At 39.5% G+C, this 27,053-nt stretch overlaps 1 protein-coding gene across 4 annotated transcripts in view; it reads right to left on the bottom strand.

Moving 5' to 3' along the window:
- Nucleotides 1-24,458, bottom strand: part of ATRN (attractin) — a 163,522-nt gene extending 139,064 nt beyond the window's left edge. For all 4 annotated transcript variants that reach the window (XM_060079049.1, XM_060079046.1, XM_060079048.1 and 1 more), the window contains exon 1: nucleotides 23,925-24,458. In XM_060079049.1, the coding sequence (XP_059935032.1) occupies nucleotides 23,925-24,304 (380 nt within the window). In that variant the 5' untranslated portion in view covers nucleotides 24,305-24,458. The remainder of the gene's footprint in view (nucleotides 1-23,924) is intronic.
- Nucleotides 24,459-27,053: the final 2,595 nt, after the last annotated feature.

Here is a 27,053-nt window from a genome sequence, read left to right as displayed (position 1 = left end):
ATAATTTTTCCATTCTTTTGCTTTCTACCTACTACATTGTTGAATTTGAAGTGACTTTCCCAGAAGCAGCATATAACTTGGTCACATTTTTTCATCACTACTGATATGTTAAGGCTTAAGTCTCTCACTCTATCTGTTGTTTTATATTTGTTTTCTCTGGATCTCATTCTTCTGTTTCTCTCTTTTGCCTTCCTGTGGGTCACTTGAACATTTTTAAAGATTTTACCTTGATTTATGTACACTGTTTTTATCCTTTTGTATAGTTTTCTCAGTGGTTACTCTAGGTATTAGAATATACATATGTGATTTATCACAATCTTTTCTTAAAATAAATTAATTTTATTTACTTTTGGCTGCACTGGGTCTTCATTGCTGCACACGGGCTTTCTATAGTTGTGGTGAGCGGGGGCTACTCTTCATTGCGGTGCACGGGCTTCTCATCGCAGTGGTTTCTCATGTTGCAGGGCATGGGCTCTAGACGCGTGGGCTTCAGTAGTTGTAGCATGCGGGCTCAGTAGTTGTGGCTTGTGGGCTTTAGAGCACAGGCTCAGTAGTTGTGGCACACAGGCTTAGCGGCTCTGCGGCATGTGGGATCTCCCCAGACCAGGGCTCAAACCCATGTCCCCTGCACTGGCAGGCAGATTCTTAACCACTGCACCACCAGGGAAGCCCAAAAATCTTCTAGTAATAACATTTTACCACTTTGAGTGGAGTATGGAAACCTCACTTCCATTTAGGTCCTTTATCTTTACTATCATCATATTTAGTATCAAACTGTTTTATGTTTTTGATTCAATCATCAATGACTGTTAAAATTCAGGAAGAAAAGGAGAGTCTATTATTGTATGCATCGATATTTCTACTCTCCATCATCTCTTTCCTGACGCTCCAAGATGTGTTCCTTTATTGTTTCTTTAGGACTGCTAGCAACAACTTCTTTTAGTTTTTCATCACCTGAGAATGTTTTATTTCCCTTTATTTCCTGAGTGACAACTGTGCTAGATACAGAATTCACAACTGACAGTTCTTTTATTTCAGCACTTGAAATATTGTGCCACTTCCAATGGCACCCATGGTTTCAAATGAGAAATCTATTGCTATTTGAATTGGTATTCCCCATAGGTGCTGCATCATTTCTATCTGGCTATTTTCAAGACTTTTTTTCTTTGTTTTTAGGTTTCTGGCCCTCTATTCTATTCCACTTATCTGTCTATTCCTTCACCAATACCACAATGTCTTGTGGTACCATTATAGCTTTATAGTAAGCCTTGCTGTCAGGTAGTGTCAGCCCTCAAACTCTGCCCTCCTTCAATCTTATGTTGGCAATTCTGGGTCTCTTGTCTCTCTACATAAACTTTAGCATCAGTTTCTCAATATCCACAAAATAATTTGCTAAGATTCTGAATAGGATTACATTGAATTTATAGATCAAGTTGGGAAGAACTGATATCTTAGATCAAAAGACCACACTGAGTCTTTTGATCCATGAACAAGCAACATCTCTCCATTTATTTAGTTCTTCGTTGATTTTGTTCATCAGAGTTTTGTTGATTTCCTCATATAGATCTTATACATATTTTGTTAGACTTATCCCCAGTATTTCACTTTTGGGAGTACTGATGTAAATGGCATTGTTCCTAAGTTCAAATTCTACTTCTTCATTGCTGATACACAGGAAAGCAGTTGACTTCTGTATATTAACCTTGTGCCCTGTGCCTTTAGATTTCAAGAGTTTAATTCAAGATGCATTTGGTGTAGATTTCCTTGGGTTTTTCCTATATGGGATTTGCAGTTTCTTGGGTCTGTAGATTTGTTTCTTTTGCCAAATTTGGTAAATTTTCAGCCATATTTCTTTCAAATACTCTTTCAGCCCCATTCTCTTTCTCTTTTCCTTCTGGGACTTCAATAACACGAATGCTGTATCTTTTGTCCTTCATAGGTCATTTTTTTCTAGTCTGTTTTCTGTTTAGATTGGGTGAATTCTATGGTTTTGTTCTCAGGTTTACTGATGCTACCATCTATTATTCATGGTCACTCTTACTATTGAGCCCATCCAGCCACTTTTTTGTTGTTGTTGCTGCTACTGTGTTTTTCAATTCTAAAATTTCCATTTGGTTCTAATATCATTTTAAGTTTGGTTCTAATTAATTTTATTTGGTTTGTTGCTAAGATTTTGTTTTTTTGTTTCAAGATATTTTTAATTGATTTTGAAGCATTTTTATAACAGCTAGCTTAAAATCCTGAGAAAATTCCAACATCTGATTCACCATGTGTTGGTGTCTGTTGCCTTTTCTAATTCAAGTTGCAGTTTCCTTTGTTATTGGTATGATGAGTGATTTTCTATTGTATCTTGAACATTTTGTCTATTATGTTAGAACATCACTAACATAGGGTCTTATTAAATCTTTTGTTTTAGCAGGTTGTCACCCTGTTTAGTTTTAGCATGTGGTTCTTGGCCTACTTTTCTGGGCTACTGTTCAAATGACAGGTTAATTTTCAGAGCCTTTGTGGTCTTATTTGGCTTGCTTTGTTTATCTGGTACCACTGGGCTCCCACTGGTCCCTGCTAGTGCTGCCTGAGGGGGCAAAAGGAGTGTTGCCAAGTGTCTCTTGGTGGGGAAAGTCTGTGATGGCCCTAGGTTTCCCCTCAGTTTCCAAGTGTCTCTGAGTAGTAAAGGCAAGTCTTGAGTCCACAGAGACAAACAGGCTTCCCAGAATGTGCCCTTTGCTACAGCTGGACCCCTCTTGCCAGTTCCACCCATCTGTCCCTGTGTCTCTTGGGTAGGGGAGCAGCAGCTCAGGCCCACATAGCCAAAGAGACTTAGGACTAGGCCAGTTGTAGCTGTGTCCTTTTTGCCAGTACTGCCCACCCTGGGGTCTTTGGGTTGGGGAGGAGAGTCTCAAGCCCTCAAGGAGAAAGACGCTTCTCAGACTAGAATGCTTACTGTAGCAGAGTCTCTCTTGTCAGTTCTGCCTACCTGCCTTGATATCTCTCAGCAGAAAAGGGAAGTCTCAAGACAGGTGGGAAGGACTATGCTTCTACTCAGCACTCATATTCAGTGGGGGCTCATAGCTGATCCCCCTTACCAATGGTATCGAATTTGCATGATGTTTTCAGAGGGACTCCCATTTGATTCAGGGGAGGCATGAACCTACCTGGACTGTGTTCTGTTGTTAGGTCAGGGTGGGGAGGTCAGGAAACACCAGAACTAGGTGGCCTTCTTCTGTGGGGGGAATGCAAAATGCTATGGCTATGCTGTTCTTTCAGTCCTATGGTCCAGAACCAGATCACCTTCCTAGAACCATTCATAGTTCTCCTTTGGTTGTCTTCTGCACAAATTCCAGGACTTATAGTTGGATTTAGCTGGGAAAAATGGGTATATACTACCTCATCTGTATGGAAGTCTCCCTATGGGTCTTTTCAATTATCTATTTTCTCTCTTGATTTTCAGTCAGTTCTTTCATTTTTATACATCATTTTTTTTATTGAATGCCAGACTAAGTTTTATATTTACCACATTATAAATATATACTATATATAGTTACATATAAATACATCATATATTATCACTAAGTATATAAAAACTATACAGATAACCTGAATCAATGATTGATGACAGTGTCTTCCTCCAGGGAAGATTTATATCTGCTTCCAGCAAGCAACAAAGCTAGGAACAGCTCTTAATCCAATCAAGGATTGAGGTGATTTGAAAGCTTGGCTTCAGCTTTTTTTGAGAGTGAACTATTTTGAGTTCACCCTTAAGCATGAAGTGTAGTCTATCCTTCAGGGTTCCCAGTTAAAAGCTTGGGGTGTTTTCCAGTGCCTGTCATTCTTTGCAAGCTCTGAACTCCAATTCTGTCCCCCAATTCTGCATGACTACCAAAAACTCTGCTTAGAATCTCAGCCTCTATGCCACCACTTTCTGCTCAACCTCTTAGCTATGTTTCAAATCAACCAATCACTCCATGGGGAAACCTATACCAAAAGTTGGCCTCACCCCTCTGTGCTCTCCTTTTCTCCAAAATTTTGGCCTCTCAAGTCCTTGTTGTCTGCCTTGCTCACTCTCCAAAGCCTCCAAACAGACTTTTAAAAAAATATTTTTTCAGCTTTTCTAGTTGTTCTCAGTTGGAGTGCTGCCTTAGAAAAAGCTATTCTACTCTACCATTGATAGAAACAGAAATCTCCCCAATAGCTTGTGATGTGATATGATAATATGTTCCAGGCTCATACTATAGATTTTCTGACTCCAGCCTGAAATAAGACATTTATCCAAGGTATCCCAGGTTCCTTCTAGTGAGAATTATTTTTTAAAAGAACAAAGTCTGACACTAAAAGTGCTTAATGCTACCTAGCTTAATTTCTGAGATTTTTCAGTAGAGAGAATTAGGCAATACATTTTTAAAAGGGAAAAAATACATCATGAGCTCATACTGACATTTCCAACTCAAGTTTAGAATCCTAGAATTCTTACCCAACTCTCTGATTATATCTCTTTTCCATTCAAAAATCTAGGGTCTCAATCCAATATAAGTATTCATTTGTTTACTTTATGATACAAACCTCCAGAATAACAATACCAATATTACTACCAGTTATATGATTACTAGAAACAGTTTATGATATCTTTGCAGTTCCTTATCTTTGGGAGTATATACCACTAGAAACATCCAAATTACTATGCTTCAAGGTGACTTGAAATAGTCTCTATGTGCTTCAGCCTCAAACTTGATATACATTTAGGTTCACATTTCATTTTGCATTTGATTTTTAGGAATTACCTTTTTTCTCTAATTTCATTTCATTTTTGTTTTATAATATGGTAAAGCATTTGCATGATTCTAAAACCTAATCCACAAAGTACATTCAGAAGTCTAGGTTCTATACTTGTTTCTGCCAGCCCATTCCCTCCCTTTCCTTAGAGTAATCATTTTTCTTAGTTTTGGTTTATCATTCCTTTGTTTGGTCTATGTATATACACAACAATGTAGGTGTATATATTTGTATAGCCCCCTTATTTGAAAACTAGTAGGATACAATGCCATTGTTTTGCTCCTTGCTTTTTCCATTTAACAATATAGTCTTGAGATGACCACATAGCTGATATGTAGATTATCCTCATTCCTTTTTATAGCTACTCCATTCATAGTACTCCATTGTGTGGACATACCATATTTTATTTAACTAGTCCTCTTAGTGATCTGAGCCCAGACTAACCTGCTATCGAATTTTGTTTCATAATTCAAGTTCACATAAAAATGCAAGTAGTCTCACTGAGGAGGACAGATCAACTAATCTACTGGTATTCTGGCCTCTGCTGTCACAGAATTAAGCACAGAAGTTAACTATATAACCAAGAAAAAAATACACTAACAAATTTAGCCCCTGCCCAAATCCATGATACAGGGTTCTCAACTGGAATATACAACAAAATCACCCACAGAGGCTTAAAAAACAAATGATAAATGATAGGGCCACAACACTAACCACTTTCAGATGGGACCCAGCATTGCATTAGTGTCTTTAAAAGCTCCACAAATGATTCTAATACATACTCTGAATTAAGAACAAATCTTCCACATACAATCTTAGAATTTCTAGGTGTTAAAGTAAGTGGCTGAATTTTTGACACCAATACTAAAAATATTTCTACATTCTAAACTTTCATTTTTAGTTAGAAATTTTTGATCTAATAATTCTTTAAAATCAACATACAATGAGAAAAGTTCATCATGAAAATTTATAGTAATAGCCCTAAAATGTAACAGATTAATCACATCCTAATTACTTAAAAATAATATATCTATAACTATTATGAGTGCTATATGCTTTAATGTTTAGAATATCCTACTATAACCATCCATAATGATAATCAAAACTACCACAGAGTAATATGGATCCCTCACATTTGTAAAAAATAATAAATCATCTACCTTGAAAGACTCCATAAAAGGGACAGTTCCTTTGCTCAAATCCTGGGCTCTGTCCTTGGAGTTGTCCTGAATCCAGTTCTCTATGATCCCCCTAAATGCAATCCCATATGCATTCACAGCTTCCTCTAGCGTCTTTATGATAACAACTGCCCAAACTATATTTCTAGCACAAAGCTAGACCCGTTTCAGACCAATATTTCCTATATTAAAAATTTAAGTAATTAAATCCACTTCTTTTTACCTCTTGGTTTTTCTTTTTCCCCCCCACAATTTTGTCATCATCCACCCTATCTTTCAAAACTTATCAACTCTTCCTTTACCTCACCCCATTCACTCAGCCTACAAAACTACTCCCATTTTTGTCCCTCTTCTATCCCCATTTTGTCCCTCTTCTATCCCTAGGCCAATGATGCCCTAGATTAAATTCTCATCCAAGCTTATTCTCCTACCGTAGCTCAGCCCAACTCCCTGGTCTGGCCAGTTCTCTATAGAGACGGTCTTAAATTCTGTCCCCAAACATATCAGCATTTAAGGGTGAAGACAAACTAAAGACAACAGACAAAATGTGATACCCTTGCCAAAAGAAAACCTCATGAACATAGATATAAAAACCCCAAACAAAATATTACCAAATCAAATCCAGAAAATCTATATTAAAAAATATATCATGGCCAAATTGAGTTCATTTCAGGGATATAAGGATGGTCAAACAATTAGGAAGTCTATCAGTGTAACTTAACACATTAACAGATTAAAAGATAAAAGCTATATGATCACTGGTCACCTACTGTGTGCCAAGCACTATTCTAGAAGATTTCTTTGAAGTCAGAAACAAGACTGTTCAACAATGTCCTATAGACCTTAAACAATTCAATAATTAGACAAGAAAAAGAAGCACAGAGTATACAGATCAGAAATTATTACGGGCTTCCCTGGTGGCGCAGTGGTTAAGAATCCGCCTGCCAATGCAGGGGACAGGGGTTTGAGCCCTGGTCCGTGAGGATCCTATATGCTGCAGAGCAACTAAGCCCATGTGCCACAACTACTGAGCCTGCGCTCTAGAGCCCACGAGCCACAACTACTGAGCCCGCGTGCTACAACTACTGAAGCCCATGTTCCGCAACATGAGAAGCCACCGCAATGAGAAGCCCGTGCACCGCAATGAAGAGTAGCCCTCGCTCGCTGCAACTAGAGAAAGCCCGCGTGCAGCATTGATGACCCAGTGCAGCCAAAAATAAATAAATAAATTTATTTTAAAAAAAGAAACTATTACAATTTATTGACAGCATGATTATCAACATAGAAAACTTAGTAGAATTCACAAGCTCTAAGTACTACAAGAATTTCAGAAGGTTTCCTAGATATAAGTTCAATATATAAGAAAATCAATTCTGCTTTTGCACTTCTACCATCACAACGATGGTAAGAATCAGACAGTTTCTGGTTCAAGGAGGATTAGAGAGTTTCGACACCCCATCCCTACCAGGTAAGTCCAGCTAAGCTCCTGCCTAGACCCATACAGGTAAGCTCACTAGAGATCAGTCAAGTCACCCAGATAACCACAGAGACTTATGAGCTAAATATTGCTTATTGTTATAATGATAATACTGATAAAAATAAAAATAAAAAATTTCATTCCTATGTACTACAGTAATCAATTAGGTTTAGCAATAGCAACAAAATTATATATATAGGGGTAAATCCAATAAATTTTGAAAAAAGTTATAAGAATTTACTTAAAGACATAAAAGATACCTAAATAAGTGGAAGTATAAAGCATGTTCTAGATGATAAGACTCTATTGATAAAGATGATGAACTTCTCCAGGCTAATTTCAATATCAGGTGAAATTCCAATCAAAAATCTCAACAAGGATTTTTGTTGAAATAAAAGGAACCAAGGGCTAAAAACAACCAAGAAAAATTTGAAGTTTTATGTAACTAAGGTGTATTTCAAATCTGTAGGGAGGAAAGTATACTATTATATAAATGGGACTGGGACAACTGCTTACCAAATAAAAATAACTAAATTAGGTCATAACAAACTATACATAAAAATAAGTTACAGGTAGAAGAAAGATCAAAAAGTGAAAAAGCAAATATTTTTTAACATTGAGGAAGAAATACAGGAGAATATCTTGACAAGGTTAGTAAAGGAAAGGAATCTTTTAATATAACAAAAAGAGCACAAGCCATAAAAGAAAAAAAGTGATAAAATTGACTACATTAAAATTTAAATTTCTGTTAAAAACACACCATAAAGAAGGTTAAAGACAAGCCATAATTGCTGGTGGTAATGCAAGTTGGCTAAATCTCTATGGAAAGCTTTTTGGCAATACCTAACAAAATCTAAAATGCACATATCCCTCTGATAAAGCAATTTTACTTCTGAGAACTAAACCTAAAAATACACCCAGAAATGTGTGAAATGACATGTGTACAAGGTCATTCAACACCTTTATATAAATTAAGACACAACCATGCAATGGAATACCACAGAATTTTTTTTTTCAAACGTACTGGTATGAATCTCTAAGATATGCTGCTCGGTGAGGATGGAGAGGGAAAAGCAAAGTACAGATCATTGGGGAAATATGCCATTCTTATGTAAAAAGGAAGGAGGAAGAACATACAAAATATGCAATTGTTTATATATGCTGCTAACATATCTGGAAAGCTACACAACTGATGACAGACTATTCCCAGAGAGGGAAAGGAAAACTTTCTATCATATATCCCTTTGTAGCTTTTGAATGCATTACCAATTTTAAAAAAGGCCATATTTCATCTGTTCGAAGACATGCCTTTCTTTTCTCATTTAATATCTCTGAAATCAAGGTGCTTCTTAGAACTGATACCAATATCGTAATAACACTAGAAACATTTTTCTTTCTTAGTAGTACATAAAATAATGGCGTATCTTATAATTGATGGCATCTTAGATTCAACAAAATTAAGTAAAAACTTCTTAATAAATTTTTTTAAAATATAATTTTGGATTTACAGAAAAGTTGCAGAGATGATACAGTGAATTCCCAGACACTTCTTATCCAGTTTGACCTAATGATAACATATAAAATTACTATGATACATTTGCCGGACTAAGAAACCAATATTGGTACTTTTCTATTCCTTAAATGCCAGACTTTGTTCCAAGTTCTCCAGTTTTTACACTAATATACTATTTTCTGTTCCAGGATACCACATTACATTTATTCATCATGTCTCCTTTGTCTCCCCTGGTCTATGACAGTTTCTTAGTGTTTCCTTGTTTTTCATGACCTTGACAGTTTTGAGATAGTGTACTATCAAGCATTTTGTGGAATGTCCCTCAATTTGTCTGATGTTTTTCTCATGATTACCTTGGGGTTATGGGGCTTTGGGGAAAATGCCACAGAAGCAATATACCCTCCTAATCACATGATATCAGAGGGCACATGATATCAACACATTTTACCACAGCAATGTTAACCCTGATCATTTGGTCAAGGTAGTGCTTGCCAAGTTTCTCCACTGTAAAGTTACTATTTTTCCCGTCTCCATATTCTACTCTTTGGATAAGATTCACTAAATATGGCCTATACTCAAGGAGGGCAGTGGAGAGAAATTAAGCTCCGCATCCTAGACGGGGAAGTATCTGCTTATAATATTCAGAATTCTTCTGTAATATTTGTTCCTTCTTATCAATTATTTATCCAATCAATTATAGGTAAAAATTTTAAACTGTGAAATAAAATAAGCCATTTACTAAAAGATCATTGCTGCATATATAATCTCAGGATTAATATACAGAATATATGAAGAACTCCTATAAACTAATTTAAAAATCAACCCAAATGACAAATGGGCAAAAGGCAAGAAAAAGCAATTCAAATGAACATAAACCAAATATGGCCTTTAAACATATTGAAAAATAGTCACCCTTACTAGTAATCAAGAGAATGCAAAATAAAACCACCATATACAATTTCATACCCATCAGATTGGAGTGAAAAAAAAAACTAGAACACCCAAACACGAACGAGTAAAATGAACCCAAACATGGGAGTAAAATCTAGACCAATCCCTTTTAAGAACAATTTAGTAATATCTAAAATTGAAGTGCTCTGACCCAGCAATTTTACTCCTAATGAATAGGTAACAAATCCTTTTGAAAGTCAGGTGGTTTCCAAGTTTTCGCTTACAACAAAACTGAAGGCAGATATAACTCAGCTGTTGCCTGGTACATACTTAAAACGAATTTTCGATGAAAGACTATCATTTGACTTTTGGCATATAATTTAAAAGGAGTTCAAATACTTGAGAGACCCTGCCACAACAAAGTTCCTTCCATTTAAAGATACTTATTTGGGACTTCCCTCGTGGTCCAGTGGTTAAGAATCTTTCTTGCAATGCAGGGGACACAGGTTCGATACCTGGTCAGGGAACTAAGATCCCACATGCCACAGGGAAACTAAGCCTGCGCGCCACAACTAACGAAAGATCCCGTGTGCTGCAACTAAGACCCAATGCAGCCAAAAAATAAATAAATAAATATTTTTTAAAATAATAAAAAAAACTTATTTATGTTAACAAGGTTTATTAGTTTTACATTTACCAAAGGGGGGAAAGGGATTAATATTTACACTAAACTGTGTCTCATTCTAACAGTAAATTATTTCATCACAGATTTTTTTTTTTTTTTTTTTTTTTGGCTGCGTTGGGTCTTCATTGCTGCATGAGGGCTTTCTCCAGTTGCGGCGAGCAGGGGCTACTCCTCGCTGCAGTGTGGGGGCCTCTCATTGTGGTGGCTTCTCTCCTTGTGGAGCACAGGCTCTAGGCGCGCAGGCTCAGTAGTTGTGGTGCACGGGCTTAGTTGCTCTGCAGCATGTAGGATCCTTGTAGACCAGGGCTCGAACCTGTGTCCCTGCATTGGCAGGCAGATTCTCAAACCACTGCGCCACCAGGGAAGTCCCTCATCACAGATTTTTTTTTTTTTTTTTTTTTTTTGCGGTATGCGGGCCTCCCACTGCTGTGGCCTCCCCCGTTGCGGAGCACAGGCTCCGGACGCGCAGGCTCCGGACGCGCAGGCTCAGCGGCCATGGCTCACGGGCCCAGCCGCTCCGCGGCACATGGGATCCTCCCAGACCGGGGCACGAACCCGTATCCCCTGCATCGGCAGGCGGACTCTCAACCACTTGCGCCACCAGGGAGGCCCCCTCATCACAGATTTTTAAAAGTACTATCCATCTCAACAAGAGATGCTTTTCTAATATAAAAATGTTTAAAAGTTTTTTCAAAAAATGTGTATTAGATTTGTGTCGTTTGCTCAGCTGTATACTACAAATAACTGTAATAATTAGTTAATTCAGAAGAAAATCTTCAGCATGTAAGGTCTCATGGGCATAGAAATCTGAAAAAAAATCATTTATTTACAAATCCTTATTACAGAAAAGATAGGATATTCAAACCATCTTCAAGCATAGAACTATATTAGAATAAACTTCTATGGGGGAAATACACATACACACACAAATTAGTGCACGTAAAACTGGTGAAATCTGAATAAGGTTGATGGACTGTATCAATGCCAATATTCTGGTTGTGCTCTTGTACTATGGTTATGCAAGATGTTACTATTAAGAGAAACGGGTGACAGATATAAGAAATCTATCATTTCTTAGAACTGTATATGGATCAATGATTATCTCAAAATAAAACTTTTTTAAAACTATATATGAGGATTTTGAAACTTATTACAAAACTACTTATTACAAACTAATCAGGATGGTCTGGTACTGACATAACAACAAACATATAGTTCAATGGAACATAACTGAGAGTCTAGAAATAAACCCATTCATCTAGAGTTAACTGATTTTTGACATGGGTACCAGGACCATTCAATGGGGGAAAAATAGTCTCTTCAATAAATGGTGCTGGAACAACTGGATATCCACATGCAAAAGAATGAAGTGGAACCACTACCTCACAGCATGTACAAAAATTAATTCAAAATGGATCAAAGACCAAAATGTAAAAGCTAACCCTATAAAACTCTTAAAAAGAAAACACAGGTGTAAATCTTCATGACCTTGGATTAGGAAATGGTTTCCTAGATAAGAAAGACACTTAAAGCACAAGCAAATGAACAAAAAAAAAAAAAAAAAGAAAAATTAGACTTCATCAAAATTTTAAACTTTTGTATGTACAAAGCATTATCAAGGTTGTTCTTGTGAAAAACAACCAACAAAATGAGAGGAAATAATTTGCAAATCATATATCTGACAAGGGTCTAATATCCAGAACATAAAAAGAACTCTTACAACTCAACAATAAAAAGACAAATAATTTTTAAAATGGTCAAATGATTGGAGTAGACATTTTTCCAAAGGAGGTATACAAATGGCCACACAGGCACATGAAAAGATACTAAAAACCAACAGTCATTAGGGAAATACAAATCAAAGCCATAATGAGATACCAGTTTGTACTTACTAGGATGGCCATTCATTCATTTATTTATATAAATAATTTTATAACAATAAATGTATGGGACTTCTCTGGTAGTCCAGTGGTTAAGAATCTACCTTCCAATGCAGGGGACACAGGTTTGATCCCTGGTTGGGGAACTAAGATCCCACATGCCGTTGGGCAACAAAGCACGCGCGCACAACTAGAGAGCCCACGTGACGCAACTACCGAGCCTGCGCACCACAACCAGAGAGAAGTCCCCACACCACAACTAGAGAGACGCCCGTGCACTGCAATGAAGAGCCCTCGCTCTGCAATGAAAGATTCCACATGCCGCAAGAAAGATCCCGCGTGCCGCAGCTAAGACCAATGCAACCAAATAAATATTTTTTTTAAAAATAAATGAATGAATGAATACATAAAACCTCAGAAAATAAGTATTGATGAGAACATGGAGAAAATACAACTCTCATACACTGCTGGTAGGAATGTAAACTGGTACATTTGCTGTGAAAAAGTTTGGCACTTCCTCAAAAAGTAAACATTGAGTTACCGTGGACCCATCAATTCCACTCCTAGGCAAACACCCAAGAGACATACCCATATGTCCACTCAAAAATTTGTACATGAATGTTCACAGAAGCATTATTCATAATAGGCAAAGGGTGGAAGCAACCCAAATGTCCATCAACTAATGGATGGATAAATAAGATGTGGTATATGTATACTATGGAATATTATTCAGCCATAAAAAGGAATGAAGTACTGATATATGATAGAACATGGATGAATCTTGAAAACGTTACACTGAGTAAAAGAAGTCAGTCACAAATGACCACAAATGCCTAGGATAGAAAATCCATAAGCAGAAAGTAGATTGTGGTTGTCAGGCACTGGGAGGAAGGAGGAATGGGGAGTGACTGCAAACAGGTACAGGGTTTCTGTTTGGCATAATGAAAATATTCTGGAATTAGATAGTGATGATGGTTGCACAACTTCATGAATACACTAAAAATCACGTAACTGTACACTTTAAAATGGTGAGTTTTATGTTATCTGACATCTAGATCAGTGGACAGAATTCATAACCCAGGGGGGAAAAATTGTACAGAGGAATTAGAATGAAAATAAGAATTCAGGCAAAAAAAAAAAAAAAGGGACACTGCAAAAATTGACTGTCAAAGAAGACCCTAAATACGTATTTTTAAAAAGAGTGAGAATGAGGGAGACGGAAGAGGGAAGAGATATGGGAACATATGTATATGTATAACTGATTCACTTTGTTATAAAGCAGAAACTAACACACCATTGTAAAGCAATTATACTCCAATAAAGATGTTTAAAAAAAAAAGAGTGAGAATGGTTAACAAACTGCTATAAAATTTGCAGGTACCCAATAAATTTTGTAAAGTAATATAATGGGTTTTTTCAGTAACTCTATTTATAATACACCAGAAATGACATTCTTTGCAACTACATAAAGACATTTTTTTAAAATGGTGTATGTCAACTGCATGTCAACCTAAAAGTATTCAAGGAAGTAAATAGAATTTTTAAATATTTTGGAGGTACTTCAAAAGTTTGAAGATCAAAGCCCTAGAGAAAAATCATACACAGGTACACAAAGAGATATGTAAAAATGTTAATTGTAGCACTGTTCATAACAGCACAAGCTGGAAAAATCTAAATGCCAAGCAGCAGAAAAATAGGTAAATAAATTGGAATTCTGTAATGAATATAGCTATGAAATCAACTAGCACTACATTTATCAACACAAGCATCTCAAAAGCATAAAAAAATAGGTTTAGGAGTGGGGAAAAAAACATATTACAGAAAGATTACTTTTTATAAAGTTTGAAAACATGATCTTGTTTTTGGAAACAAGACATTGTGTGTGTGTGTGTGTGTGTGCGTGTGTGTGTGTGTGTGTGTGTGTATCTGTAGTAAAACAGAAACATGCAAGAGAAATAATAAACATCAACTTCACCACACTAGTTACCTCTGGGGAGAGTTAAGGTAAACAGAATTAGGAAGGAGTAATATAGGAACCTTGGTGATATCTGTAATATTTTATATTACACAACTTATATTATTATGTAGTAATATTAATATGAAGGAATTCAGAAGAGCTAGGTTGCAAGTACACAGATGTTCATTTTATTATTCTTTGTATCTCTTCCACAAGCTTAAAATATTTCATGTTAAAAGGAAGTTAAAGTTAGCTCAGAGACTGAACCAGCACCAAATACATGCACCAGAGCAACCAGTTACTTGGTCAGGGTTGGTCAGTGTTTCTCAACCAATAGTCCAAATGATGCTCCAATTAAAAGACAGCAATGGCATCTATTAAAAGAGACGCATAAGACATGATATTTAAATACATGTTAGGGAAGGGCATGAAATTAATCTAATTCTGCAATTTGCCTCAAGATCATCTTGCTAAACCTTCTGATTAAAATCCCTGTATAACTTTGCAAGATGTCTCCAGTATTTCAAAAACCAATGTGAAAGGGGAAAATTAAGTGACAATTACAGCCAATTTGGCCTTTTCATTCAATTTTGAAAAACCATCCACACAGGAAGTATGCTATTTGCAAAGGAATGCTTACAAACAGCTGAAAACCACTATCATTTCATCATTTAGAAACAAAACACAAAAGAATTCTAAGAAATAATTTTTAAAGCACAAATGCATGAATATCAAACATGAGGACAGGAAAGTTGTCTATTTCTATAGTATAAAGCAGAGCCAAAACAATCTCTATTTTAATATATATCCGATCCCCAAACTAAATGTCACTTTTTATTTGTGTATAAATAATGCTTCTCCTTACTCAATTAATTTAAAATACATTAAACAACATGTGCCCACATGTTAAAGAGGGAAAAGAAATTTTTCTTTTTATATTGTGAATATCATTACAAATTGTATTCAAAATGTATGTTATAATGTTTAATAGGAAATTACTTTTTACTATTTAAAATCACCTTATCAAAAATAGGATACAGGGCCTCCCTGGTGGCGCAAGTGGTTGAGAGTCCGCCTGCCGATGCAGGGGATACGGGTTCGTGCCCCGGTCTGGGAGGATCCCATGTGCCGCGGAGCGGCTGGGCCCGTGAGCCATGGCCGCTGAGCCTGCGCGTCCGGAGCCTGCGCGTCCGGAGCCTGTGCTCCGCAACGGGGGAGGCCACAACAGTGAGAGGCCCGCATACCGCAAAAAAAAAAAAAAAAAAAAAAATAGGATACATTTTTTAATGTGTAATTAAGATAGTCCACAAGATTATACATTTTTTTTAAGATTATACATTTTTGTGAAAGGATTTGTGAATCAAAAAATATAGGAAACACTGGTCAAGAGGTTACTTTTGTGTCCTTTAAGAGCACCTGACACAATTTCAGCCTCTAATGCTTATAGGCTTACTAATAAACAAATTAGAAAATTCTTAATTAGAATGCAGAAAGTACCAAGAGGAATTAATTGGAAAATTCATTCAACCTAATAACTGTACACCATTAATGTCAAATTCTAAAAAAATAGAGGCAACTCAGCCATAACTAAAATTAACTTCTATAAGTGAAAGAGAATTCTAGATAAGTAAACACGTAAATAAATAGCCTGAATTAAGGTTCACTCAAAATGTACTTGAAAAAACAGAAAACTTAAAGAATTAAAAACTGAAAGGATGAAATCGAACCAGGGTCTCACGTGTTAAAAGAAAAGCAGTTAAAGGGATATGACATCAATAAAATGAGGAAAAAGAAAAAAGCAAGGTAAATAAAAGAAATTCACCCTAAGGAGGAAAAATTAGAAAAAGTCAGGCTAACAATAAAGGGCCAGTTTGAAAGTATAGGGAGAAAAGGAAAAATGGAAGGAAGAAAGTAACAAGACGAAGGATTAGATTAGTATATAATATATGAATGAGTCACTTTTGCCACAATGCATTTGGGAAATCACAGAAAATAGTAAAGAGTATAAATGAGAAACAAGTTTCATAATAAGTTAGTGGCTGATGAATTTCTAGATACAATCGTTGGGGAAAGTACAACCACAGTTTCATTTCAGTTTTAGAAACAAGATTGTATTTAAAGAGAAAAACCAATATGATTTCTGTTCAACCACGCTAACAGGTACCTACTTCTATATTTAATTCTCAAGATAAAGATAACCTACAAATTTATTAAATAAGTTAATCACAATTAGTAAAAACTGTTTTGATCGTAAACATACTCTGCTTTTTTCCTATATTTATCTGTCTTCTATATTGTAGTAAATAAAATGCATTTGCCTATCTTGGGAACCTTTCACAGAGGTAAAGTTTAAATGTCAGAAAACTGCTTGCAAACATATTAGGCAATTATATTAAGACATTCATGCTAAATTTTTCTTTTTACTCAATAAACATATTTTTACCTTTTCATCTAAGTAAACCCTTCCAGGAATCAGCCAAAAGCTTAAAAGGTCTGTTATGTAAGTATTTTATATAAAGTTTCCACCCAAAATAACATAAATTCACACAACATAAGCACATATTTTGTTGATTCTTCCCATAATCCTCTCTTTTTTCCCTGTCACAAAATCAAGGGATGAATAACTGCCATTCAATGACTTGGCTCTATTATCAATACACTTAATCTCAACACAGAACAGTCTTCACTGCAGTAACCTCAACATTCCACATAGTGGGTCCCTCATGGAGTGAATTTCTGATAAACTGGGGGACCAGCATCTCATTACATGATACAATATTTTCCAGACCAATCCCAATTTTCATCATCAACACTTACTGAGTATTCACCAAACAGCAGGTTCTAAGAATACGCAGGGATGTCACTGTCTTCACTTGCCCGGTACTGGCCCCACTTTCTGGTGACAATAAGTGTGTTTTCCGTTTTCCTTCCCCTTTCTCAGTCCTGACGTCTATGGAGTTGGACCCTCATCCCCCAGCTCCAGAGAGGTACTCAACTCAAGTCTGATCAGTCAGAACATTCCCAGGACACTAGCCACAGTGACTGCTTCAGTAAAGGACAAGGGACCAACCAGCGAGACTCTCACCCTTCCTTATCTGTTACACGCTCCTAAGGAAAAGTTACTCTTTCCAGTTTGATGTAGCTCCTGGAGACGTCACATGAAGAGAGCCTGCCCGAAAGTGAGGCCAGTAAAGAAAGAAGGAGAGAGACCAACTGGTCACCTGGATCTACCCACATACGAAGCCAACAATATCCCCTGGACTTTTCTGTCACATAAATCAATAAATCTCTCCCATCTTTTTCTCTTAAGCTTGTCTGAGTTGGGCATCTGTCAATAAAAGAACTTTGATAGAAATTGTATCCAATACAATTTACAAATAGAGTGACAATTAATGAGCCTCTGAATGTGAAACTAGATAAAAAGAGCTAAAGTACAGGGCAGTGAGAACAGCCTGATTCTGAGCTGGAAATTGGCAATCCCAGTTATGCGGTATCAAAGAAACCAGTTAAAACTACTGCCCGCGGTAACTTAGGGTTTGGATCATGTGCCCAACATGATTGGAACATTGGGAGATACGGTATTAAAGTCAGTAATTTAGACCATGTTATCAATTCCAAGAGGATAAGGCCCAGGTAGGGGTAAAATAGGTGAAGGGGATTAAGAGTTACAAACAGCCAATTATAAAATAAATAAGCCACAGGGATGTAATATACAGCATAAGGAATATGGTCAATAATACTACAGTAACTTTGTATGGGAACAGATAGTTACTAAACTTATCATGGTGATCATTTCATAATGTATGCAAATGTCAGATCACTATGTAGTACACCTGAAACTAACATAATATTGTACATAAATTGTATTTCAATCAAAAAACAAAAACAGGGAATTCCCTAGTGGTCCAGTGGTTAGGACTCTGTGCTTTCAGGGCACGGGTTCGATCCCTGGTCAGGGAATTAAGATCCTGCAAGCCATGCAGTATGGCCAAAATAAATTAAAAAATAAAATAAAACAAAATAAAATACAAAAACAAAACAAGAGGATAAGGCCCAAACTCCTTGGTATGGAGTTTAATGATCTGGCCCTAGGTCCCTCTGTATGTTAGGAAGGTTTCTGAGCAAGACAGTGATACATGTTCTCAGGGGATTATATGACACAGGGTAGAATGTATTCTGGAGGTGCAAGAAACCAGTCAGGGTGCAACAGAGGCAGGTCAGCAATAAGGTGAAGGGCCAGGTGCACTAGGATGGCAGCAGGAAGAATGGAAAGGAACACATTTCTAAGACTTTAGAGAAGGGAGAATAAACAGAAAGAGCAAAAGATTACTCCTAAGTTTTGACCTTTGGTTATCTAAAGTAGAATTTGCTACTGAAATAAGGAAGTACAAAGGAAAACACTATTTTTTTCAATGAGGATAAGAAGTTTGGTCTTCGATGTGGCTTAGTATGAGGTGGACAGCACAACATCCCAATAAAGATGCCCAGCAAACAGTGGAAGACAAGACAATGAAATTCAGGAGAAATAAAAGGGCAAAAGACAAACACGGCAGTCATATAGGTACAGATGACTTTTTTTTAAGTCATAAAGAATATATAGCAGAACTTCATTCCTTCATTCAACAACAGTTATTGAGCACTATGTCTCAGCCACTGCTCTAGGCTCTGGGAATATAACAGTGAGCAAAACAGATAAAAATTCCTGCCTCATGGAGCTTATATTCTACTGGGAAAAACAGACAAGTCTAAATTTGATTCATGAACATAAATTTAGGGCTTCAGGTTAATACTTCTTAGTAATTACTGTAAGCAAAGTAAGTATTTATTTTACCTTCTTTTATCAAATTTTATTTTCCAGAATTTTCACTTCACTAGTTAGAAAAGCATATATTTATATCCTCAGGCCAGTAGCCAGACAGATTCAAGTAAATTAAGATTTTTTTTTTTATGCTAGCTTTCCTATTGTAACAAACCTATTTTCCCTCCTTTGTTTCTCAGAGTATTGGGATTATGTCAGCCCTTCCAAATAATGTCCATAAAGGATGACTAGACTCAGAAAAAATGAGAGGCCAAATGGTACAATGGAAAACATATGTTTGGGAATTAGACAAGGCCTGAGTTCAAATCTCAATTTTTCACAAGCTGTGTAACCTTGGGCAAGTTACTCTGTATCTCCAAGCTTTGGCTTACCCAACTGTGAAATGGGAATAACTTCACTCTAAGGATTAAAAAGAATAATTTCTAAAAGGCCCTTGACACAACACCTGGAAAAAATGGAGAAATGCTAGAAAAATGGAAGCAGCTACTACTGCAACTATTACTGCTACTATTACTGCAATGTGCTGGGCACAAAACAGATGCTCAATAAATGCCTTTCTTTTGCTTCTATAGACAGTATTAATATCATGGGCAACTACAAGGCTCTAATTCAGCAGGTTATTGTATTCTAACCTCCCAGAAGTTGTATACAGGAACTTAAAAGAATTAAATGCATATTAATTTCATAAATGAGCTTAACATCTTTATTTTCTAACTTAATGGGATATATTTATCCTCCAAAGAAAAATTGCGATGGTGATATCACAAGTAGAAAAACATGATTACTGAATCACATAAAAATGAATGGAAGTGGCACTGCTTTAGAAATCATCCACCAAAGATTTCATAGTTATTTTTATTAAACTGACACCATTAACTTTATCCTCTGTAATTAATCATTTCTATAGTATCTTACATTTGGGGAAAAAAATTAAGTGATTTTCTAACTATAACCACACAATAATCCAAATTGTAAACAATACCCTCAGAGTTGTCCTGAAGATTAAATGGCACAATATACATGAAAATGCCTGACCGGGTCCATGGCATGTCGTATGGACTCAGTATGATAACTTTAGTGAAATCTAACTCTCTTATTATCCTACGTTCCTTTCAATTAATGAAAAGGACCTTATAACAGCAATTGTAACACAGGATTTATGGAACTAAAAGGCTTAAAAATCACACCAACCTAATGCTGACCCAAACCAGCAGGTATTCATTCTAATGTCTCGAAGTTTAATAATAAAGAGGTTTGTAAGTTAAATCAAGACACATACCAACACATAATGAAAACCAACATTTCACTCTTTCCCTAAAAAATCCTACAACTAAAAATTTAATGAAAGGTTTTTTTTTAAAGCCTAGAAATGTAAGTTTCTCTTACTTGCACTTTTTTTTAATATTGCTTCTGGTTTTTTTAAGATTTATTATTTATTTATTTATCTTTGGCTGCATCGGGTCTTAGTTGCAGCATGCAGGATCTTCGTTGAGGCATGTGGGATCTTTTGCTGGGCACACGGGCTTCACTCTAGTTGTGGTGTGTGGGTTTTCTCTCTCTAGTTGTGGTGTGTGGGTTTTCTCTCTCTAGTTGTGGTGTGCAGGTTCCGGAGCACGTGGGCTCTGTAGTTTGCGGCATGTGGGCTCTCCGGTTGAGGTGTGCGAGCTCAGTAGTTGTGGTGTGGGCTTAGTTGCCCGCGGCATGGGGGAATCTTAGTTCCCTGACCAGGGATCGAACCTGCGTCCCCTGCATTGGAAGGTGGATTCTTTACCACTGGACCACCAGGGAAGTCCCTTACTTTCCTTTTTTTGAAATGCAAATTCCAGAAGCCCACAAAATATAATGAAATTATCAGAATAAAGGTCATAACTCTTTGCCCAGGAAAGAGCACTGACACCAGCTGGAACTGGCTCAAGTGGAGTGTCCACAACAACCAGGGGAGCCCCTTCACTCATGGATGATGCCATTTGAGACAACCAGTGTCAGGACTGGCTGTTCCCCCTAACAAGTAGCTTTTCTCCAATCCTCTGGACTGTCCACGTGGACACTTGGACCTGCTTTCTCTATATGTAGATGACTCCAATGCTTACACCTGTCCCACAAGGTAGAAACCCTGTAAACACTCCAATCTCAGTATGTGCAAAATTAAACATCTCAAATCTGCTCCTCCTGTGTCCCTGTGTCTGTTCATGGTAACACCGTCCTCTCAATCACCTAAGATAGGATCTAGTTTTCTTTCCTTCACCATCCCCCTCTCCCTTCCCAAGAGCAAGCCAGTTTCAAAGAAAGATCTGTCATTCACCTCTACAATACCACCGAGCACCTAACCCTGCCTCCATTCCCACAGCTTATCTCAAGTTCTCATTACTGCTGTCCTGACCCAGGTCAACAGTTCCAATCTAGTTGCCCACCATCTCTCATGCTTAAAGTGAGTCCACCTTCTCTGAACATTACAGACAGACTGATCTAGCTATATATATCCCTCCCCACCCTGTGGACCCCCATGGTCTACTAAAGCATCCCAGATTTTCAGAACTTGAAGAACTCTCCTCTGACCCAACCATCCATTCACTTGATTGTGGAAGTTCCTCAAATTCAAAATGCTCTGGCCCCATCTTCAAAGGCCATTCCTGCTCTGGCGCCAACCTAAAAGCCTGTAACGTCATGAAAACGTGATGAACTATGCTATTCTACCGCTCACAGGCTAAAGGTCAAAATTCTCAACCCAACCAACAGGGCTCCACAAGGCCTGGCTCCTGCCTATCTCGCCAGTCTTGCCATGCTCCCCTTTGCTCTCTCTGCTCCAGCCACCTGGCTTTCTATCCATCCTGCCATGTTCCCTCTCATCTCCAAGCCTCTGTACATACTGGCCCCTCAGCACCCCACCTCCCATGTAGGTGGTGGCATTTCACACTTCAGATCTCAACTCAAAAGCCACTTATTCAGACACTAACCTTACCTTTCCAAACTAAATCAAGTCCTCTGTTTGCCCCCTCCTCTTCACTTCCATAGCTTTAAGAAAAATCATAAGAAATTGATTACTGTTCCCAAGCCAGAATGTAAGCTCCGTTAAGAGCAGGACTGTGTCTGTCTCGTTAACCACTATAATCTCATAACCTAACCCAGAGTAGCCCTCAACAAGTTTGTGTAGATTAATGTAGTTCATAAGCCAGAACCACATTACCCAGAACCCTAAGTAAAGGTACAAGGCTGGCCCTACAGTACACTAGTCTTGAAATAACTTGCTTTCTCCATAACGACAAAGAGCTCAGCTCTTCAACGTTCTCCGTGTTCCCTTGAAGATCTGACAGCAACAGCAGCAGTGAGTCTGTAATTCTACGGTTCCAAACTTCTCTCTCACAATTCTCTTCTATATACCCTGGCACTAGCAATACTTTACTTTCTGGTCTCCACAATTTTGTTTGCATCCTTTGTTCCATCTGAAATTTTTTTCCCAGTGCCACACTTCCAAATCCTACTATCCTCAAGTGCTCAAATCCAAAGTCACCTCCTCCTCAAAATATCCCTTGTATTCCCTCAGCTAGTCACACCCTCTCTGCCCCTGAATTCCCACAGGTTCTCCCTTGCCTCATTCAGGTCTCAGATCAAATGTCACTTCAAATGAGTGCCTTTTCCTAAAGTTACCAACTGGTTATAATTGTCTATCAGGCCATCCTGACTTACCTTCTTGACAGCACTTACCATTACCTAAAATTATTTGTTCTTTTGTTTCACTTATTTACTTCTTGTCTGTCTCCCCACTAGAATGTAAGATCTATGAGAGCAAGGACCCTGTCCATCTTGTTCTTCATATTTCCCCACTCTTCCATATCTGACATCAAAAAAGTTCACTAAATATCTGCCAAAAGCATGAATGACTCTGTAGCCCTTATGATTATGGTTATCTATGTACAAATCTTTCTCTAGCTATATTCCAAACTCCTTGTGGACTAGGCCAAAGTCTGGCTAACCTATTTGTTTGTATTATCCAGAAATCCTTGCACAACTAAAGCAAATAATAGTTAACTGCTAATTAATTAATGAATGATCTCTCCAAGAGGTACTGCCCTGAACCAGGCCAACTCAGAACTCCATATTCTCCAGAAACCAGGGCAAACAGGAACCTCCTTCGATGCCCTCTCCATGACAGACCTTGCTCCAATCCGCCTCCTCCAGTGAGCTTCCAAAGGCTAGTTTCTTCACTTTCCTTTAGCCAATAACCGCTGGTTCTTCTATCTCTAATATCTCACAATCCTACCCTTTTCCCTTCTATCTCCAGACAACGAATCTCTCCCAGGGCCCTGTTTCTTCGGAGTACCCCACATCTCCAATCAGTCCAGGAACTCATCAGGCTCTAGAGAACGAGGGAATGTTCCAAAGAAGTGTTTAAGGAAGACTGACTCTCTCACCTTTTCTTTTATACCTCGTTTTTCCGAAAGAGGCCCAGTTTCAGAGACTGGCTTAGAAACTCTTCGGGATCCTAAGCTTTCGTCCCATGTAGTCCGCCGTGCCCAAACCCCTTTGGGGTGCCCCCACCCTTGTCTCGAACCTTTTCAACTTATCTTACAGGAATACCCCAGGCCAGAGACGATGATCTCCCAGGTAGCAAATGGTCCTCAAACACCATGGGGCGGCCCTATCCCCCCCACTTTCTGTCGGGCAGCCGCCTCCGGCCTGGGGCCGTCTCGAGCGGCCCATAAGCCTCGGCCTCTGGCTGAGCCCTACCCTCCGACACCCCCCCCACCACCACTCACCTGAAGCGGCCCCCGCAGTGCTGGCATTGCTCGCCCACCCAGCCGGCGGGGCAGACGCACTGGCCAGTGCCAGGATTGCAGCGGCCGCCGTTGACACAGGGCCGGTCGCATTCCTTGGCCTCGGCTGCGGCTGAGCCCGACACCGCCGTCGCTGCCGCCGCGGCCTCAGCCGGCCAGGGAAGCAGCAGCAGCGGCGGGAGCAGCAGCAACAGCAGCAGCCGCCGCCGCCGCCGTGGGAGGCGCAGCCGGGTCCCCAGCCCTGGCCTCCCAGCCCTGGTCGCGTCCCAGTCCCGGCACCGCCTGCTGTTCCTGCTCCCGGGCGCTGGCGTCGCCACCGTCCTCCTCAGCCTCGCCTCAGTCGCCGCCGCCGCCGCCACCATCTTCCCGGGGCTGAGACGGTGCCCCACGAACACATATACACACACACACACACACACACACACACAAACACACACACACGCGCGCACGCGCGCGCGCACACCACAGGGCACGACCGGCTCTCCTTCCCCTGGCCGTGCGGGGCGGGACTGTCTGGACGGTGGCTCGGGCGGTCAATCCTGAGGGCGGGGCCGGAGCTGCGCGGGAGGCGGGGTCGGCGCATGCGTGCGTGGGCGGGGCACGCGGGGCCCTGGAGGCAGACGTGTAACGCGGAGCCTGGGTTTAAGCGAGGCCTTTCCGACCTCTATAACGAAGCGCCCTAGTGCTCTAGTTTTATCCCTTCGCCCGGCGAGGCGGCCCCTGCGTAGCGGTCCTGAAGCACCCTATTCCCGTTGGCTGCCTCGGATCCGGTCCCTCTGCTAACCAGGCCGGCAGAGTTGAGCGCTGCGGTCCCGAAGACCCCGGCTCCGGTCATCGCTCTACCCCAACTCTCGCTGCGGGGCACAAAGGGCCTAGGAGTCAGCGTCGTGGTGTGACGCTAAGTGCGGTACTGTAGCAGTGCTGCCTTTGAGCTTCTGCTTTGTCCTCTGTAGTATAGGTTAACGAAGTAACACCTATGTTAAGAACCTAGCGCATTGGCTATGCTCAATAAATGCCTAGAACTGAAGGCACACAGTGCGGCCTCCCTTGATACAGGCTTATTAAGTAGCAGACCAGACCACACACCTTTAATTCTGTACAGGCAGTTTGAGGTTACCTTGCTCCCCGCTATTTGCCCTCCAATCATCTCTGAAGAAAGGGCAGCATAAAATTAGGAGCTGGAGCATCCCCCCTCTCCCCACCTCACACACAATTCTGCCCCTGGATCCCTTCTTGTCAGGTAGTTTGTTACTTTGGTGCCCCCCAGTGAAACATGCCTCCTGGCAGCACAACCTTGTGTGGTCCCCGACCCTGGAATCTGGACGGACCTGTGACTCGATTTAACTGAAGAAGAATGTGGGGCAAGTGATGCTGTGCCGGTTCCAGTTCTGAGCCTTTAAGAACAACCTAGCAATCTTGATTTTGAGCTCTTGATAGTCCTGAGCTGCAGCTGCTCTTCCACGTTGCTGCAGAGAGACCACATGGAGGAAAAGTAGGAACCCAGTTATCACCAAGAACTGAGATCCCAGACACAAGAAACTGGTGGACCCATCCCAGCTGAGGGACAAAGTCACTGAGGGAAGAAGCCATTGTTCCAGCCATCTGGGCCGTTCCACATTATGTAGAACAGAGAGAAGTCTTTCCTACTATGCCTTATCCAAAATCCTGAGAAATTATAAACTGGCTGCTGTTTTAAGCCTCCAAGTTTTAGAGAGGTTTGTTACTCACCAATAGATAACCAGAACATTGTCTGACATAAGCCTTGTGGTGGGATGAATATTCCCATGGCAGCTATCTCATAGTTTGGGCACCTTGCAGTCCGTGGGAAACAAAGAAAGGCCCTCATGTACTTGTGAAGCTTCTCTTCACAGAGCACAGAATTCTAAAATTCTACGATGTACCTCATACCCAGGTCCTGACCTTCCTCATTCTGCATCCCCTTAAGCCTGGTGAAGCTGAACTGCACAACAGCCAGCTCTCCACCCACACATCCCTCCTATTCCTACGTGAAACCCGTTGTTCAGCCTAGGCCCTAGCACTGGCATTCTGGTTTGCAGGTTATGTTTTGCTACAGTTTCCTACATGGTGATGTGCAGGATGAGACAGGAAAATGGAACACATGGCCCTACCGTGGGACAGACTGGCATGGAGCCATGCCCTGGCCTCAGGAGGCACTGCTCCTCCAGGCCAGAAGTGGAACCAGCCTATTCCACCACTCCCCACAGCAAAACTGAGCTCAGGCTGTGAAGTTTCATGTGACTTTACCAACACTTGAGGTTAACAGGAAATGGCTCGCATCTACACAGCAGCAGTATGGCTGCTCTCCAAAGCTCTCAAACCTTGCTGCAGCAAACATTCTTTTTCTTACTTCTTTAATCTACTCCCTTCTCTGGTTCTTTTTCCTTAGCCCTTCAAACATGCTCAAATTATCTTGTCCTTAAAAAACAAAATCTTTTCTTGTGACGGGAAGTATTGATATTTTCTTTCTCCTTTACTGTTGTTGTCAGAGTCCACTACACTTTCTCTTTCTGTATGGTGCATTAACGATGGCTACAAATTCTTTTACACTATTTATGTGGGGAGGTGGGGACTAATCCCCCAACTCCTTGAATCTGGGGTGTCTTTAATGGTTTGTTTAACCAGTAGACTATGATGGAAGTGATGTGTTGAGACTTTTGAGTCTAGGTCATAGGACGTTTTGCAGCTTCCTCCTGAGTGTCTTGGAACACTTGCACTGGGGAAATCCAGCTGCCTTAAAAGAAGTCTAGCTACTCTAAGACTGCCATGCTATGAGGAAGCCAGCCCACAGCCATTCAAGTCTTCCAAGTTGAGGCCCGAGGCATTCATGAAGCAGAGGGGTATCATCTCTGCTGAATCCACCCCAAATTACAGGTACACGAGCAAAATAAATAAGTATACTTTTTAAGGCACTAAATTCGTTACACAGCAATAGATTCCCAGAATACTGTGTAACTTGCTTCTGCCAAGAACAAGTCTTGTGAGGTAAACTTGATTAAGAATTGATCAAGAATGGCTGTATAATTATGTATACAAATATCAAGTATAGCTAGTCATCTGTATATAATACTAAGTGGGTTCTGGTATAATATC

This window comes from Mesoplodon densirostris, chromosome 16 (genome assembly GCF_025265405.1).
Source record: "Mesoplodon densirostris isolate mMesDen1 chromosome 16, mMesDen1 primary haplotype, whole genome shotgun sequence".
NCBI classification, from domain to species: Eukaryota; Metazoa; Chordata; class Mammalia; order Artiodactyla; family Ziphiidae; genus Mesoplodon; species Mesoplodon densirostris.
This window is presented reverse-complemented; position numbering and strand designations above follow the sequence as displayed.